The following is a 16,501-nucleotide window of genomic DNA, read 5'->3' on the forward strand; positions in this document are numbered from 1 at the left end:
GGGCCAATAATAACGTTAGTCAAATCTCTACTACCGGGTTTTTGTTGAAAAAATAGCCTGCAGGGTTAGACAATTTTTTATAGTTTTGTGAATTTCCACGTCTCGTTTTTTCCCTGGATATAGTTTCGTAGGTTTGAGTACCAATCGCGAATTCTGCGAGATTAAATTATTGTCACCTAAAATTTTTTGGGAATTCTTGTTTGTTTTTGATTTTTTTATCAACATAACTGTCTCCCCAGTGTTTCATATTTCTTTTTTTTTATTAAAAAAGATAAGCTGAGATAAATAAAAAGCCAACATTGATCTTGCTCCACTACTAATCTTTTTATGAACCATTAGTTGTCTTTTATTTAGAAGTCTATATTACTTTTCCACATATCTTAAATTTTCCTCGAAAACCCTTAATAAAACATACAAAAATTCAGGTTTTTGTCTTGACTTCTCTTTTCATAAAAAAGACAAATAATCAGGCTTTGTCTTTCCCTGAACTTTCTTAATTAATATATGAAAATGTCTGATTATGGAGAACTATAGCATTCTCAACTTCTCTCTTTTTAAGTGGATTTTTTTGTGTCGGGTCTCACGACACCAAAAGAGGTAAATCAATCACAGAGGTGACCTTTCTGATATCGTTTGATATCAGAAAGGCCACCTGAAAAAGAAAAATAGTCTGGGGACGAGGTTGGAGACGAGCCGTCTTCTCTCACACTTTTTAACACAGTTGGTCTTTCGCGTTTAATCTCTGCAAGCTTCTGCTTAGATATGCTATTTTCCTATTTGTAAAAAAGCTGACTAACCGTGAATAAACACTCCGACTTAGAGTTTAATTTTTTTTCTCTATTACGAATCCCACTACCACGCTTTTAATTGAATTTTAAACTAATTCAATAAAACAGTACAATAGTAAACGTCAAAAACACGGTTTTTGAATTCCGAGTTTTGGTAACGTAATATTTGGTCCCGTTATTTTTCTAAAAATTAATTGTAATAAATATGCTTTCAAAGAAATGGAATTAACAAACTAATTAAGAAAAATCAACTCCAGCTATTGTTAACGACACAATAGAAAAATTATAGAATTAGAGTTCTTAACTGACAAGGTAGAATAAAACGACTTTCATCGACATAAAAAACAGATAGAGCATTTCAGAGGGACAGCAAAGGTAATACGAAGGAGTCGCAGCCATTTTGGCGATTTTTTATTTCTTACTTAACTTCTTTGAAATCTCCTTTTTAAATATACGCGAGGTATCATTTAAGCTTTAAATACCCATGAAACATAAGATTTTTAAACTCAAATGCAATCTTCGAAACTGATATGACTGGATTTCTGGCAACAAACTTTCTGTTAAATCGTGATATTATTCATACTATATCTAGTTAATTGGTTGTTCTACTTATTATTTTTGTTGTTGTTCTAAGCATGTTCGTATACGAATAATATCATTTAGGAACTGCATGATATAAAAATGAAAATGGCACTTTTGTCAAACATTTCAATGGTCATACTTTCGATAATTGGAATAGTTTTGAATGGTACCATATCCTTCATCATCATGAGCAACCGCAGGCTACGCAGAAGAAAATCAAACAAGTTTTTACTAAACTTATTGTTTTCTGATATGTGTGTTTGCGTTTCATTTTTTTGTTACAGCGTCGTGAATATTAGTGACGAAAAAATGAATTTTGACTCACATATGACATTTGCTTTTCTTATATCAGTCTTAATGTTGCTGTCGTTGGACAATTTGATCGTAGTTACATTAGATCGATTAATAGCCGTCAAATGGTCCTTTTACTACCAGAACAAGCTGAAATCGAAGCATGTCTATGTTACGATATGTGCAGCATGGTCTATCACTGTTCTGTATTTTATCATACTTATGGTCGTTCGACATACCAGCACTATTTTAATCGCTTTCGACCTTGTACATTTTTCTTTCTTAAGTGTAATTATTGCTGGTTTTGTCGTTATGCTTATTTCAAACATTATTATATACGTCGAAGCAAAGAGGCAGCTCAAAGCTATTTCTAAAACATTTGTATCAGCTACCTTGAGTAAGACAGAGCGCGGGAAAAATATGCAAAGGCATAAAGAATGCAGACTAGTTCGTATAAGCATGAGCATGGTGTTATCATTTGTAATCTTTTGGTTACCTTCTGTGGTTTCTTGCTTTTATATGAAAGTACAAGAAAAGTTTTTATCAGAGGAGTATCATTACATAAGCTGGTGCTTAGTAAGTCTTAATTATATCTGCGATCCTCTAATTTACGTCGCTTTGAGCAAAGATGTTAAAACTGAAATAAAAAGAATTTGTAGAAAACGCGATGCTGCAATGGACGCTAGCTATTCCGTTGAAAGTACTACGGTGCAAAAAGATGTTGAACACTTGTCAGGTATAATCTTTCAAATTGAACCTGTAGAGAATGCAACGACAACAACAACAACAACAACAACAACAACAACAACAACAACGTGAAAATGGTGTGAAGCTGCACATAATTATTGTAAATTATTTTCTAAACAACTTAATCCTTTGTAATCATGTATTATTACTGGCTTTTTTTAGAATGCAATCATGGAATAATAACTAATGGAAGCTAGTTCAATTTTACATATTTTGCACTGTACAAGAAAGTAACGGCAAAAATGGTCAAAACTCCATCATTGACCACAGTACATCTCTCCTACTTACAATGTTTGAAAATAAAAAAATTCAACAAACACCAAAATAAAAAGCCGATGAACGAGGATTTATAACGGTGGAGAACATACACCACCTCATGTGACTTGCTAAAGAATTTTTTTATTATAAGCAACTTATGCTAAATACAAGTAAAGAGATTTGTTGAATAATCCGATAAAATTTAGCGTCGCTAAGTTATTTTACCGAGAACATGCTGATTTTCTTAAAACATATTGATAATTGATAACAAAACAATTTGGTGCGGACACATCTTTTATATCAGAAAGTAAAAGTTCTAATAGTTCTTAATGCATTTCTTGAATAAATTCTGTGTGTGTAAAAAATGCTTTAATGGCACTGATTTTTGCGGGTAGTTAATTTCGCGGGAAAATATTACATTTCGTCGGTATTCATTTTCGCGGATGAAGATCTGCAAAACGGTTTGTGAGTATTAATTCTCGATACCGAGGTAAAAAATGTTATCAATCGTTTTTGAAAGAAAAGCCTTTTCTCAATGAAACATCCACAGAAGAAACCTCGTTTCCAGGCCTGTTGTCTCTTTTCTATAACCGGGACGGCGAGACGAACAACTTTTTCATCGCCATCCCGATGTTAGAAAAGATACAAGATGCCCTGGGGACAAGGTTGCCACAGAAGTATACTTCTTATTCTTCTCTTTATCGCTTTAGCCACACCGTTTGATAATTTACTTAAATTGCCCTCTAATTCCCTCTTGGTCTAATATATTGAATTTTTTTCGTGCTTTTTTTTCACATTTATAAATTGTCTTAAAGGTTATTTCGCGGGTACTCAATTTCGCGAATTTGGTTTTAAATTTCCGAAAAGTGCGAAAAGTACATGTACTATTAAAAATCTTAGTTAGAAAATGCACCAAATATATATTACATTGCTTTTTCAGTATTTTAAATTATGTTAGTCTAAAATTTAAAATTGTACAATCCTCATGGCTAATTGGCTTCCCCTGGAAAATTGCCCCCGCCCATTCCCCTACCTCCCCGCACAATTTACGTCCAAGATAACTTTTTTCTGGAGGCTCCCTAGATTTATGAGAAAGTCTGTCTTTTAGCGAGTTAATCTTCTAAGTCATTCTTTAATCCTGACTCTTATGATATATTTTGTTATTTAATTATTACATTGTTTGCTGATAAAATTATAGTATTGTGAAAGGAATTGCAGCGGTGGGGTTATCCAGAGCAAAGTGTCCTAGATGTGAGATATTTAAGTGGGGCGGGACATTGTTGTAGAGGAATTGTTCTGAAGTGGAAGTTACGAAGGATCAATTATTATTAAAAGGTAGTTATATAGGCCAATGAGTGGGGCAATTTTTCAATGGAAATTAGCGTGGAGAAATTTTCCCGGGGAGCAATTATCCAGGGGGTTATCCTGTCACCTGGTAAGCCATTTGTAAATTTCTTATAAGCTGATTACGATTACAAAAATACGTGCAGTCGCATGCAGTGTCAGTTAGAATTGAAATACTAAATTAGCAGGTACAAAGATGCTTGAACAGACAGTTCACTTCCACATTGTTTTACGAAACATCCTGTTATAGTAAAATACATAAAAAGAACACATGATAAAAATAATAACAACAACAACAGATTTAACATACGTTTTATCAAATATTTCGAAAAGATTATATAAAGCAGTTCTACAAGATTTTTTAAATTTGAAATCCTTTTCAAATGTAATTGTATAAAATACAATATAAAAATTCTACTCTAAATTGATAGTTTATACCCAGGCTCTTCAAAAACATCCAAACTACTCTTTTCATATCTTTGCACACAAGATTCTTTGATTTTAAGAGGTCATGCATTTAAAAAGGCAGGACTGATTTCTTAAATCTAAAAAAACTTCGACCCTAATTTATCCATCTGTCTAAGATTTATTTTATTGTTTTTGTGGATGGTAAAATATGTTTGCCCTTCTAATAACATGCTTATCTAAATTCAATAATTTTAATTTAACTAACAAATTAACACCGCATTAATACCGAAAAGCAGATTCACCAAGATTGGCATTCACCAATGGACTGACACCTCCTTCCTTCATTTTTTGAATTTCTTTCAAAAGTTCGATCCATCTGTTAATACTTGGTGTTTTGTTCATTGTCTCTGAAATCGCAACTTTCCACTTAGCTTTATAATCCACTGGTTTTACAAGTCGTCTAAAAGAGGAATCCAACAGTAACTGCTTCCAAGGCAAAATGTTATCAGTAGGAAGTCCTATTATCTCGCGAACTGCTTTATCTAAGGCGTACATGTGCTCTTCCTCCACATCAGGTAGACTCTCTCTCATAAAGTCCACACATCTAAAAAGATATTCAATGTTATGACCAATCTTTCCTATCGCTGTAGCAATGTCATTTGCAAGTACGGAGATTGGTCCACCACCAAGGAAGCCCGTGCAATCTGCTGTAGCAACATAAACAACGGAGTAGATTTGTTTGTCTACATCCTCTTTTTCTTTTGGATACACAGGAACAACAAACACTTCGTAACCGCCTAGTTTTTGTTCTCGAACGTTGAGATAATCTAATGCTTTTGCGATTTTTAATGGTCCTCGAATCTCATATATTATTCCCCAACAAATGCCCTACAAATTATTAAAAATAATGCCACTCAATATATGTTTGTATTAGTCTTTTCCCATGAAAAGCGAGATTAAGAAAATATTTATATAGAAGAACGTATAGATTACTTTATAACAAGTACCTTGTCTACTTTTGTTAGTGTCAAGCATCTTCCTGGTTTTTCAACTGTGCCTCTGTGATATGTGCTAGCTTGCCAAAACCTTCTTTCGTAGCCCTCGATATACCCGATAATTTTGTGATCATATTCGAAGTCAGGTTTCCATGTCAACGAACCATATCCAAATATGTAAAGTGCATCCTTCTCGTTTAAAATATCATCAATAACCACCATTTTTGTAAGAATTGTTAATTCCCTAAGATACAAGAAAGGTAAAATAATTTTTTTTTTTATTTTTAATATTTAATGATTATTTTATATAATTTATTAGCACTTTAGCTTCGGTAATAAACTTTTTTGTTTTTCGATTTTAAGATGCTAGAGCTAAAAAATTATTGTTGTTGTTGAAATTTTGTCGGTTTTGTCTTGTTTTAGTTCGTTCTTTGTGTTTTAGAAATAACAAATCTTTAAAACAAAAACCAATCATGTAGCAGCGTTTCTTCAATCTCATATTTTCGCAGAATAGTTGCTACGTGCTACACTGTCTGTGGTGTAAAACTGTTTTGAAGTTACCAGGTAGAAGTAAAACACGTTTTCTAACAACAAAGAATTGGGAGTACGTATGTGGTATTTTGTGTTGTCACAGCAACAACCACATCTTTTTGCGTCAATTAACGCTAACCAATCAGAACATTTTAGCGTATCACTAGCACACAAATTGGTCACTTTTTTATCAACTAAAGACCGCTTATCACTAAGACGTTCTTGCCCACAGCTTTCCGCGTTTAGCATCTGCGTATGCGCATTGGAAAGTTTTTCTAGTCACAGCGCCTGTACCTTGTCAGTCTGTCTATATGTACCAACCAAAATTTTAGATCTTTTTAGTTAAACCTTTTGTTAGTTGAAATTATTATATGAAAAGGAGAAGTTTTAAATTCATTTTGATATATTTTTTATTTTATAAACTTTATAAACTCGCCAAGTATTTTTAATCAGTTAGTTGGCTAATAGTGGCCATGTTTTTGCAAAATTTTGCAGGTACAAGTGATTACCCTTTGTGGTGCTGCTGGTGTATATTTTTTGTCAACTAAAAGTTTTTACCGACCTTTCTTATTTATTATAAAGGCATTTTGGCTGCTTTTGAAGTTAAGACGAGTCAACTTCCAGAAGTTTTGCAGACGGATAGTTTTTCTAACAAACCAATACGCTGCCATCTTTAATGCTATGGAATTTGACATAATTGAGTGTTGACATTTAATGACTAGAAACTGCCACCACATGAACGCTTTCATTGAGAGCAACCCTAGGCTTAATTAACTAATTAACTAAAGTTTATTCAAATTATATAATAATAATAATAATAATAATAATAATAATAATAATAATAATAATAATAATAATAATAATAATAATAATAATAATAATAATAATAATAATATGGATTTCGGTATAACATTACTGTACTGAACACGTTATCCTTCTGATTTTTTATGACTGTGAAAATTGAAAGACTAAGAAGTTAGTGAAAGTCTTAGCTGCTTCCATGAAAAACGGTGTCTTTATCGCTCCAAGAAAGGCAAGTTCAGTTGGTAACAATTAGCCGCAATAGAAACAATTAACAACCACAACCACAACAAGTCCAACTGGAAGACCTCTCTACACTTTGTTGACAGAAATGTTATTAAAATTAATTTTGAACAAACGCAAGAATGATGGACAAATATTTGACAAAATATCAGCAAAAAATATTCAAATAAAACAACATCTGCTTTGCTCTTCAACTATTTTCAAGATGTCTGACTTCGAAGTACAAATAAACACTATTCGCCTTAATTTGATACAACACAATAAATTTCAAAATTAAAAAAATATAAGCTTGTAAAGCACAATATAACAGATTTCCATTTAACCTAATTACTATTTTTATGAACACTACACGAAGTTAACTAACCAATTTCAAACGTATGCATATAATCATGAGTTAAATATGTTCATATATGTACTGCCATAAAAATCACACAGCTTGAGATTTCCTTTTAATGATATTCAGTTTTCCTAAATATATACGGAGTTTTAACAATTCGATAATTCTAATTGTATTGACTCGTTACCAATTTTTTTCTGTACTGTTAAGGTGGCTTACCAACAAATAACCTATATCGCAGAGGATTGTCTTTTTTAAAGTTAATTGATGAGGATATCATAGTACGCGACAGTACGACAGAATTAGGTCCAAAACTTAATTGATTGGTTGTCATGGTTACCCGTAATAATCAGGCGGCGTTTCCAAAATGCTATCGTTTAATTGAAGTAAAAACGATTTGAAAATTTCCATGCAAACTGATAACAAATTTTAACTAACTGTTGTCAACATTAAAAATTACATCCTCTCGTTAACCAAAAAAATACATTTACAAAATTGAGTTGCATTTAACACTCTCAACTAAATATATGTTTTAATAAAGCAAAAAATTAACAGTAACTGTCTTGTCCACCAATCTTTTACTTACAAACAAATAAAAAAGAGTTTTAACAAAAAAATAGATATATTTTCCAATTAAGTCATTTGTCAGCCTGATCACTTTTAAAAAGGAACTAAAAAGCGCTATGATATATGTCTAACTGAACTTTAACAAAAAAAGGCATTATAAACAACAACAAAAAGTTTAAAGCATGTATCAAAGGACCTAACAAATGAATTGTTAGGCTATATATTTAAACTGTATATTCCCACCACAAACGAAGGCAAGCAGTACATTACTGCATGTTCGTGAATGACTGAATGTTAGAGAATTTTCCAGGCTGTAAAATAAAAAAACATACACTTATCTATGAAAAAACATGCACGTGCCTATAACGGACATACCTAACTTGCTTTAGAACTGGACGGCGTCTGGCGTCTTTTTGCTGTATGGCTTTCTCAAAAGCAAGGTCTGGAATTGAGGTTGTTCCAAAAGCAGCAATTTTAACTTACAGACATTCTACAGCCTTGTCCGCATGGCTCTTCTACTTTTTTCACCTGGAAGCGTGGTTGACAGGAAGTGATAGAAGGAAAGTGCACTATCTGCGTGGGAGAGCAGCCACGTGGGCATATCAACTGGCTATTCAACAAAACGTAAAAACTATACACACTTTACAGATACATCTATGTTTCGATGTATCTGTTCATACGTGCGTTTTTGTATTTACTCTTGAAATTAGCAAATTCCAGAGAACCGTGTAAGAAGGTAAACGAGGCTTTTGTACTATTATTTGCCTTGGTAACCCCATTATAACTTGGTTTGCATTATCCTTTTCAACAACCGTACAACATTTTACAGAATCACACCAGGAGTTAAAAATATCAATGACCAAAAAAATCTAATTCATGCACAAGTACACTTGCAACCAAATTTGCCTCGTCTTTTAAAATATAAAATTAGAAATATATCCGAAAAAGCAAAAAAAAAAACAAAAACATTTGCTTAAAGCTTACATCCCCTTTTAATCCCACGTTTATATACCTGTATACCTGTTCGAAGCGTTCAGCCTGATTAACATTCATTTTGAACTTTCACCGGCTATATTTTCCGAAAAATATCACTCCCGAAACACCATAATGTTATGTGCGCTTCACTCAATTTACGACATGTTGCATACCTGTACAAGAGAGCGCTTCCTCTGAACGTTTGGCACAGTTTACGGTTCTTATTAATTGCTCCATTGGGTATTTAACGTTGGGTTATGCTCTTACTTGTGGTTTTCAATGGTGGATCCTCTGGCTAGTATTACAATATTTTTTATTATCCACAAAAGTAAACTAAAAAATAAAATTTTAGACAATTTTGGGTAAAGTTTTTGACCTTATTTGCGAAAATATGTTTCAAAAAATTACTTTCGAAGTTTTATCTCAAAGAGCTGAGGGGATGAGAATTGGTGTGGTGTGGTGTTATTCACTCCCATACCTTTCGTGCAACTTTTTGTTACTTTGTCTTGCCATTTATTTAATTTTAATTTTCCGGATAGCTTTTTTCAGAAAATACAGTATTCTCTCTAATTAACGGACACTCTAAAAGACGGACACCTCTAATTAGCGGGAAAATTTTTTTGCATGTAATGACAACTATAGGCTTTTTTTCTCTTCAATTACAAATAACCGAAATAGTCCAAAAAATTAGGGAACACCATACAAAAGTAAGGAAAAATTGATTAATTTTAAAATATTTTTTTTAAACACTTTGAAATTTTACAAGAAATGTCGGCTTTTACTTTTGTTGTCCATAAAACGTATATATAACTGGTATTTCCAGACCATATCCATCTCGACGATTACCCCCCCCCCCTTTCCACAAACCTCAGCTAATCGAAGTATTCGGGAAGAACATGAAGCGCTTTAACTTGAAAGATTTTAATAGAAGTTCTTTACCCTCACTTAAGGACAGATATAAAATTATTCGAGTCAGGAACTTAAAACACCAATCTTTTAATTTCTTTTTTCTCCAAGTAAAGTTTTTTAAAAAACCTTTTCGTTAATTTAGTTGATATTATGATGTTGATATTTGTTTGTTTTTTTTTCAAAAAAGTTATATTACGTTCAATTTAGTTGTTCCTTTTTCGTGTCTAATTCCGGCGCAATACCCGCTAATTTTTTTTAGTTACACATTTCGTATACAAAATCGCATTTTCTTCAAATTTGGAGCTTACATTGCAAAACTTTCCAAAGGGCAGACACCTCTAATTAGCGGACACTTTGTTCATGCACCAACGGTTTCCGCTAATTTGAGAGAATACTGTATGTCATAGTATTGCTAACCAACAAATTTTTTCGATTTGAGTTAAGTTTCGACATAAATTTTTTTTATGCCATGTTGATTTTCTAAGAATGTTTTTATTACGAAACAACAGATATGTAAGTTTTTTCGTTAGTTCTTCTTTAAGTTCTGGGCAACACTTGGGAAAACTTTCATGTCTATTGAGCGACAACTATAGAAATTACAGAGGGATGGAGGGGGGGGGGGGGGGTAACTTTCAAACAGCCCAGTAGGAATAGGGTTAATCCAAATTCCCATCACAAACTGTACAAGGCTGGATAGTTTATTTTTTAAGATGACTGGGATGGGGGATGGATGGATGCGGTGGAGGAGTTAACATATTGTCGATATATTTTCACAGATCTTTGCTCGCCAATATTGTTGTTATTATAATTTCATAGTCAACATTTGAAAATTTATTACTGATGAACTTGTGTAGGGTAATGGGTAGACAATCTCTCTGCCCCTGAGTGCGCTTGTTGATTGGTTAATTCTATTGTTCTTTTCTCACGTGGTCAATATCGGAAAATATTTTTGCTTCACTCACCTGAACAAATATAATTAATTCTTTTTTTATTTAAAAGGGTAACATGTAACCACGCCGGCTTCTGCTTGCTAGGAATTACTTGGTTCTACTTTACTATTGCCAGTCCTTATATTTCTGAGCCTTCATTTTTCATTCGTCGCGCACGGTTCTTTATATTATAATCCTTTTTGTTTTCTTGCATGGATTTCTTAACTTGAACACTGATTTTGAAATGAAAATTTTATGAACAAAACAAAAAGTCAGTGTTGTAACGATAGTGGCAAAACGTGTACTTTGCATATATGCGATTTAACTACATCGATGTTAGGCATGGTGGGATATTTCAGAATTTGTTTGCATTCCCAGAATGCTGCACAAGCCTTATATGCACGAGTTGTCTGAATTGGCGTACGAGGGATAAGCTACGTTCAAACGACAGTCTCTGCTATAAAATTAAGACGTTAAATATTAAATGTTACTTACAATCTTCCTGTGATGAACAGACGGAAATTATCAGATGTTTGGAACAGATATATTTTCTGATTTTTTATAAAATGATAGTATGATGTGATGCAAGGTCACGTGACTCAGTTTATGTCTATTTTGTTTTGTTGCACAACTTAATCTTAATCTTAACAATGACAAATAAAAAAAAACATCTGCGCATGAAAACGAACCTATAAAAATATTTTATACAATGCAAAACAATCCATTGGAAATATGACGTACACTGATTGTTTGTTAAAGAAAAAATAAAATAATAACTTACATAAAGTTATGCACCTTTTTAGTTAAAATGGCCTTAGAGAAAGAACATGTTTTTATGTGCCGGTGCAGGCCATCCAAAATATACATAACACCTCAACCCGGTCCCCAAGGTTAGGTCTTGTAGCCCCGGTGGACAATTTTGACTCCTAATAGACGCCTGTGTGTTATGAAAAATGGTAAATTAAAAAACCTCTTTCATATAACGAAAAAACTTTGGAACTACCACCAGTTCCATATTTCTGTAGCAGTTAGTAACAGAAATGACAATCCTGTAACTATATTATGGCCATTTTTAGCTCAAAGAATATTTTCTATATCTCTGTTTGAATGGTTAGTAGTTGCTGGCAGGAAATGCAGAAGTTACCCTGGGTATCCCGTGTTGAAACATAATAAAATGAAGCATGTGGGTTGTTTAGGAGAATTATTATATCAATTTAAAATGTCTGTATCACACTTAGTTAGATCTCTCAACAGTTGTACAACAAGAAGTGTGTGACAGACATTAGTAATACACACAAGACGTGACACGCGGCAAAAGGCTACCAAAAAACTAACTTAGAAAATATTACAAATCTTATTCATGAAACAGGTTTATTCTTAAAGTGTTTTCCTCCAAACTGATGTTTCTTTGCAACATTGACACTCTGGTGACGAACAGGAACTGTAGCCATGCGACTTGTGGCTGTTCACATGTCCTGAGCTAATATGAGACATCGCTGATTTTCGGGTCACTAACTATTGAATGTGAGCCTTGATACTCTTCAATCTGCCGATTTTTTAAGCGCGGATCGTTTAAATCTTATGGATTTTTTCCAAAATGTTTTTGGTTATGTTCTTCATTTTTGGGCGTATTTTTCTGTTGATATATTCCAAGAAATTTTTGTGGGTTAATTTGATAATCAGATCGATTAGGCCCGTCAAATACTAAGTCGTTTAGAAAATCTTGCGGACTTGAATCAGTGAATGACGGGTAATCGTCGTAAAATTCCTCGTTCGTCGTCATGATATATGAATCAGAAAAGTGGATAGGTGGTGAAACGACTTGATTGTGAGGATAAACATTGACTTCATCAGATACATAATCTCTTCTGCTACCCGAAAAAGAATTGCTTTTCCGAACAGCATGGCGCTGTTGGATCATGTTAGATTTATCCCGATCTCGTATGGATACAGAAAACAATATCCCGGCATCATCCATCACAGGTGCTTGTCCAGAACTTGCTCGATGGACTCTTATGTTGTCTTTAAACATTGACTTGATACCAGAAATCAATTTATTCTTACGCTTTCTTGGTTTATATGCTCTATCAGTATCGAAATACATATGTTTTTCAATAGTGGTGGCTGGGTAATAATGTGGATGATAATAACTGGATGCTGGTACCATTCCATATGGCATTTGTTTTTCAGGAGAGAAAACAATCGGTTCACCTAAATGGATTACCTTTCGACTTGATGCACGGATATCTGGTGAAAAGGCATATCCCATCTTTTTACAATTTGGACAGTTACAAAATTCATTAGATGACTCTAAGTTTTTAAAACGAACGTTCCGACTTTTTAACTCTTTGTAATCAAAAGTATCAGAAACTTGCGATGTCGTCTTTTGTTTTAAGGGGGAGACAGTCTTTTGAGTTATTTCTGTGTTCCCATGTTTGGGAACTGGATATTTTTGTTGATCCTGTACCGAACTTAGCACGTCTCCTTCTTTGTATGTTTCAAATGATTTAGTCACTGGTTGAGATACAATATAAGTTCCTGACTCCGTCACACGCGTGGTAGTTTTGATGACGTTTACCGGTTGGTTCTTCTCTCTCTCCCTCTCGACATCAATGTCGCCGTCATCATAATCATCATCATCGGCATCATCATCATCATCATCTGCATCATCATCCTCTGTTGAATTAGTGTAGTCAATATGAAGTTCTATTTTGCTTGGCTTTCTTTGCATGTTTTGACTGTTCCTCTTGTTTTTCCTAAGTGTGCCATAACGAAGTGGAGGATCTCCATCCGTTCCAGTTTCCGTTATTGAAACCATTGATCTTGAGCTTTTTATTTCATCTGGTGTCAACGCACTTAGTTTGCGTTTTGGGGATTCACCAGAGGAAACCGATGTTGAGTTTCTCATGCGTGTATATTCTCCTGAGTTACGGTTGAGCACAGCCTCATTAAGGTAGCCACTCGAGTACGTCAAATAAGATGTATTTTCTTGTTCAGTCACCTCCAACCGCAGGTTATCTTTTCTGTTTCTTAACGTTTCGCTTTCCTGCTTTGGCCAAAATGCAGTATTTTGCGATTGCTTAACAGGCGAGCGAAGGAAAACGTCGTTATTTTCGTGGTAGTGGCGAACATAATATGGATATGCTGTTGAATAGGATTTATCGTAGTGATCATCACAGGCTAAATCTAAAAGTGTGTTGGTCGATAAAACATAATAAGCCCCCTCTCGTGCTGCGAGTTTTCTCATATACCATTGTGCTAATTCACTGTAACCAACACGCGACATCTCTCTTGCTAACTTTATCTTGATTTCACGAGTAGCTGCAAGATCAATTGGTAGCTCTTCATTTTTAGTCAAAGCAATCAAGTCTGCGCAGTGATTTATCAAAGTGGTAACAATATCTAAGTCGCCCAGTGCTGATGCTATATGTAAACACGTCCACCCGTTTGATGTTTTCGCTTCAATATCAGCACTCGACTCTAATAAGACAATTGCTAATTTGCCGTTACCGTCTAAAACGCTCTGTTGCAACGCGGTTAGACCTTGTCTATTACGTTCGTTCCGTCTTGGATGTATTCCATATTTGAGTAGCAGTTTTACTACAGCAGAATCGTTCCTGATAATAGCTTCTTGAAATATTTGATTGGTGTAAGGATTAACATGGTCGACAAGACGTGATTCCATCTTTAGTTTCTAATTTGCTGTCTTCAACAGAATCTAAATACAACATGAGACGTAAGATTTGTTTCACTTCAGAAGTAAAACAAAAAAAAACGCTATTATCTTTTCTGATTCCATTCAGTATATTCGCATTATAACAGTTACTGATTTTTTTGCGGTAAAATTTACAAGAAACTTTATTATTTGACAGTAATGATAAATTAAAAACGTATCAGTCAATAAAATAATACTTACATACCTGTCGAGACAAGTAGCAGATAATCTTTCAAATCTACGAAGGTTCTCACATGTATCTTCACTTCATTTAACTCAAGATATATTTGTTCAAACACAAACTTAAAAAATAAACGCGAACGCACACAGTATTATAACAGCCAACATTTTTTTCTTTCTTTTATTACTTAAAGACACACGTGTGTAATTCGTGTTGTCAGAGGGTTGAAACAAAGAAATAATATGAATATTTTATTCGTGGAACACCTGCGTTAACAAATGTTTTTCACTGTATTTTTCATTTTTCCTTCAGATTTAAATGAATAAAATGGACAGATAATGTTGCTAGAAAATCTTCTTTTTGGGGAATTCTACAGCGATTAAAAATTAAGCTGAATTCTAATTAAAAATTGTTCGCTAATTCTTCTTTCTTCATTTTGCCTATATTTTTGTGTTTTTTTTTTATTTCGTTCGATTAGCGCAATATTTTGTTATTATTTAAAGGAAGAATACAACAACAGTATTCTTTCAACATTTTGTTTTTGATTACTAACTTAAGAAGCGATATCTAGTTAACGAAAGAGATAACGATTTCGTAGAGTTTTTTAACTGAAGAAGGACATTTCCAGCCGGCACAAAGATCTCTAAAAGTGCTATAAGTTGATATTAGTGGTAACGCTCGCAAGGCTTACAATCGTTAAATAAAATTTCCTGATGTTCCTCCCCTAAACTGTAAGAACCCTGTAGTTTATCTCTAGAGCATTTAAAGATTACTTTCCAAAATCAGCAAAATAAATATTTGAAATAATAAAGAAGTCAGTTCATAAGAAACAAAAAGAGAGTTAAGTCGAAAGTGCTTTTCCTTTGTTTTTTAGAAATTTATACATTTAAGGTACCCATTATGTCCCAATTATGCGTCGTATTTCTTGCTCATTTGAAACGCTTTTATTAAGTGTTCTGATGATCAGCATAACAAAGTGCTGATGTAATGAAATAAAAACTTATTAAGAATCACCAAAATGCAGTAGTAAAGAATAATTTAAAGTGACAATTATCACTTTCAATTTTGTGAAAAACTGATCTCCAAAAAAAAAAACTTTTTTGAAAAGATGTTCTTAAAAAGGATTTTTTTGGACTGAAAACTAAGCAACTAGTTAAAGGCTAAAATTTAAAAAAAAATAAGCAGTTGACGCTTAAATCTAGACAATCAAGAGGGTAATCTAACAAACTGACAAAGCAGTTTTTTGGAATAATGAAATGATTTTTTTTTGGTAAATAAAATATCAGAGTGCAAAATTAGCCAAATGTTGAATTCTACGCTTCTGCAACATTGAGATCGAAGTCAAAACTTTGCTCTTAGTAACAAAGGCTAAAAAATGAAATTGGGGTTGCTTATAAAAAGTGTACTTCATATGTTTTTCTTATAAATATAACGATTAAGAAAAAAAAAGGATTACTAAATTTCTTATATTCAAAGCATGATGAAAGACCGAAATATATGCAGAGATTATGTTTCTCTGGTCAGCAATTGGACCATGAAAACATGCTAATCTGGTAACTCATGCACCCTCGTTCCCCGTTATTTTTGACTCTTTGATATGAGAGGATGAAGGTGGTGTAACTGATGTTGTTAGTGATATAAGAACGTTCTCATTGTGGGATTTATTCCCCAACCCATACGCAATATTTTATGAAAGTACAAAATACCTAGCTATAGTAAGTTACAGGTATTCTCATAGTATTTTTCTTAAAAACAATTGCATAAATACAATGAAAAATACACATCTTACCCTGACCCTGCGCGGATCATTTTGAGAATAGGTTTCCAGTAGTTGGTGGGCGCTGCTTTCTAGAAAGTGTCGTAGCAGGTTTACAACTTGCAAAAATATTGCCCAAAAAAT

At 33.5% G+C, this 16,501-nt stretch overlaps 3 protein-coding genes across 3 annotated transcripts; 1 reads left to right on the top strand and 2 right to left on the bottom strand.

The window, feature by feature from the left end:
* Positions 1-1,086: 1,086 nt before the first annotated feature.
* On the top strand, positions 1,087-4,078 carry LOC130655347 (beta-2 adrenergic receptor-like). Its single transcript, XM_057458091.1, has 2 exons — positions 1,087-1,163; positions 1,452-4,078. Exon 2 carries the CDS (start codon positions 1,470-1,472, stop codon positions 2,478-2,480), a length of 1,011 nt encoding a protein of 336 aa, XP_057314074.1. The 5' UTR covers positions 1,087-1,163; positions 1,452-1,469; the 3' UTR covers positions 2,481-4,078.
* Positions 4,079-4,199: 121 nt separating this feature from the next.
* Positions 4,200-11,319, bottom strand: LOC130655348 (glutathione-specific gamma-glutamylcyclotransferase 1-like). The gene is made up of 3 exons (XM_057458092.1): positions 11,201-11,319; positions 5,426-5,657; positions 4,200-5,306 (listed from the first exon to the last, which is right to left on the bottom strand). The coding sequence occupies exons 2-3, from the start codon at positions 5,633-5,635 to the stop codon at positions 4,698-4,700; spliced, it is 819 nt and encodes a 272-aa protein (XP_057314075.1). The 5' UTR covers positions 5,636-5,657; positions 11,201-11,319; the 3' UTR covers positions 4,200-4,697.
* A 570-nt stretch (positions 11,320-11,889) lies between these two features.
* On the bottom strand, positions 11,890-14,784 carry LOC130655342 (protein phosphatase 1 regulatory subunit 12A-like). The gene is made up of 2 exons (XM_057458084.1): positions 14,626-14,784; positions 11,890-14,423 (listed from the first exon to the last, which is right to left on the bottom strand). The coding sequence occupies exon 2, from the start codon at positions 14,388-14,390 to the stop codon at positions 12,285-12,287; it is 2,106 nt and encodes a 701-aa protein (XP_057314067.1). The 5' UTR covers positions 14,391-14,423; positions 14,626-14,784; the 3' UTR covers positions 11,890-12,284.
* Positions 14,785-16,501: the final 1,717 nt, after the last annotated feature.

This window comes from Hydractinia symbiolongicarpus, chromosome 8 (assembly GCF_029227915.1).
Source record: "Hydractinia symbiolongicarpus strain clone_291-10 chromosome 8, HSymV2.1, whole genome shotgun sequence".
NCBI classification, from domain to species: Eukaryota; Metazoa; Cnidaria; class Hydrozoa; order Anthoathecata; family Hydractiniidae; genus Hydractinia; species Hydractinia symbiolongicarpus.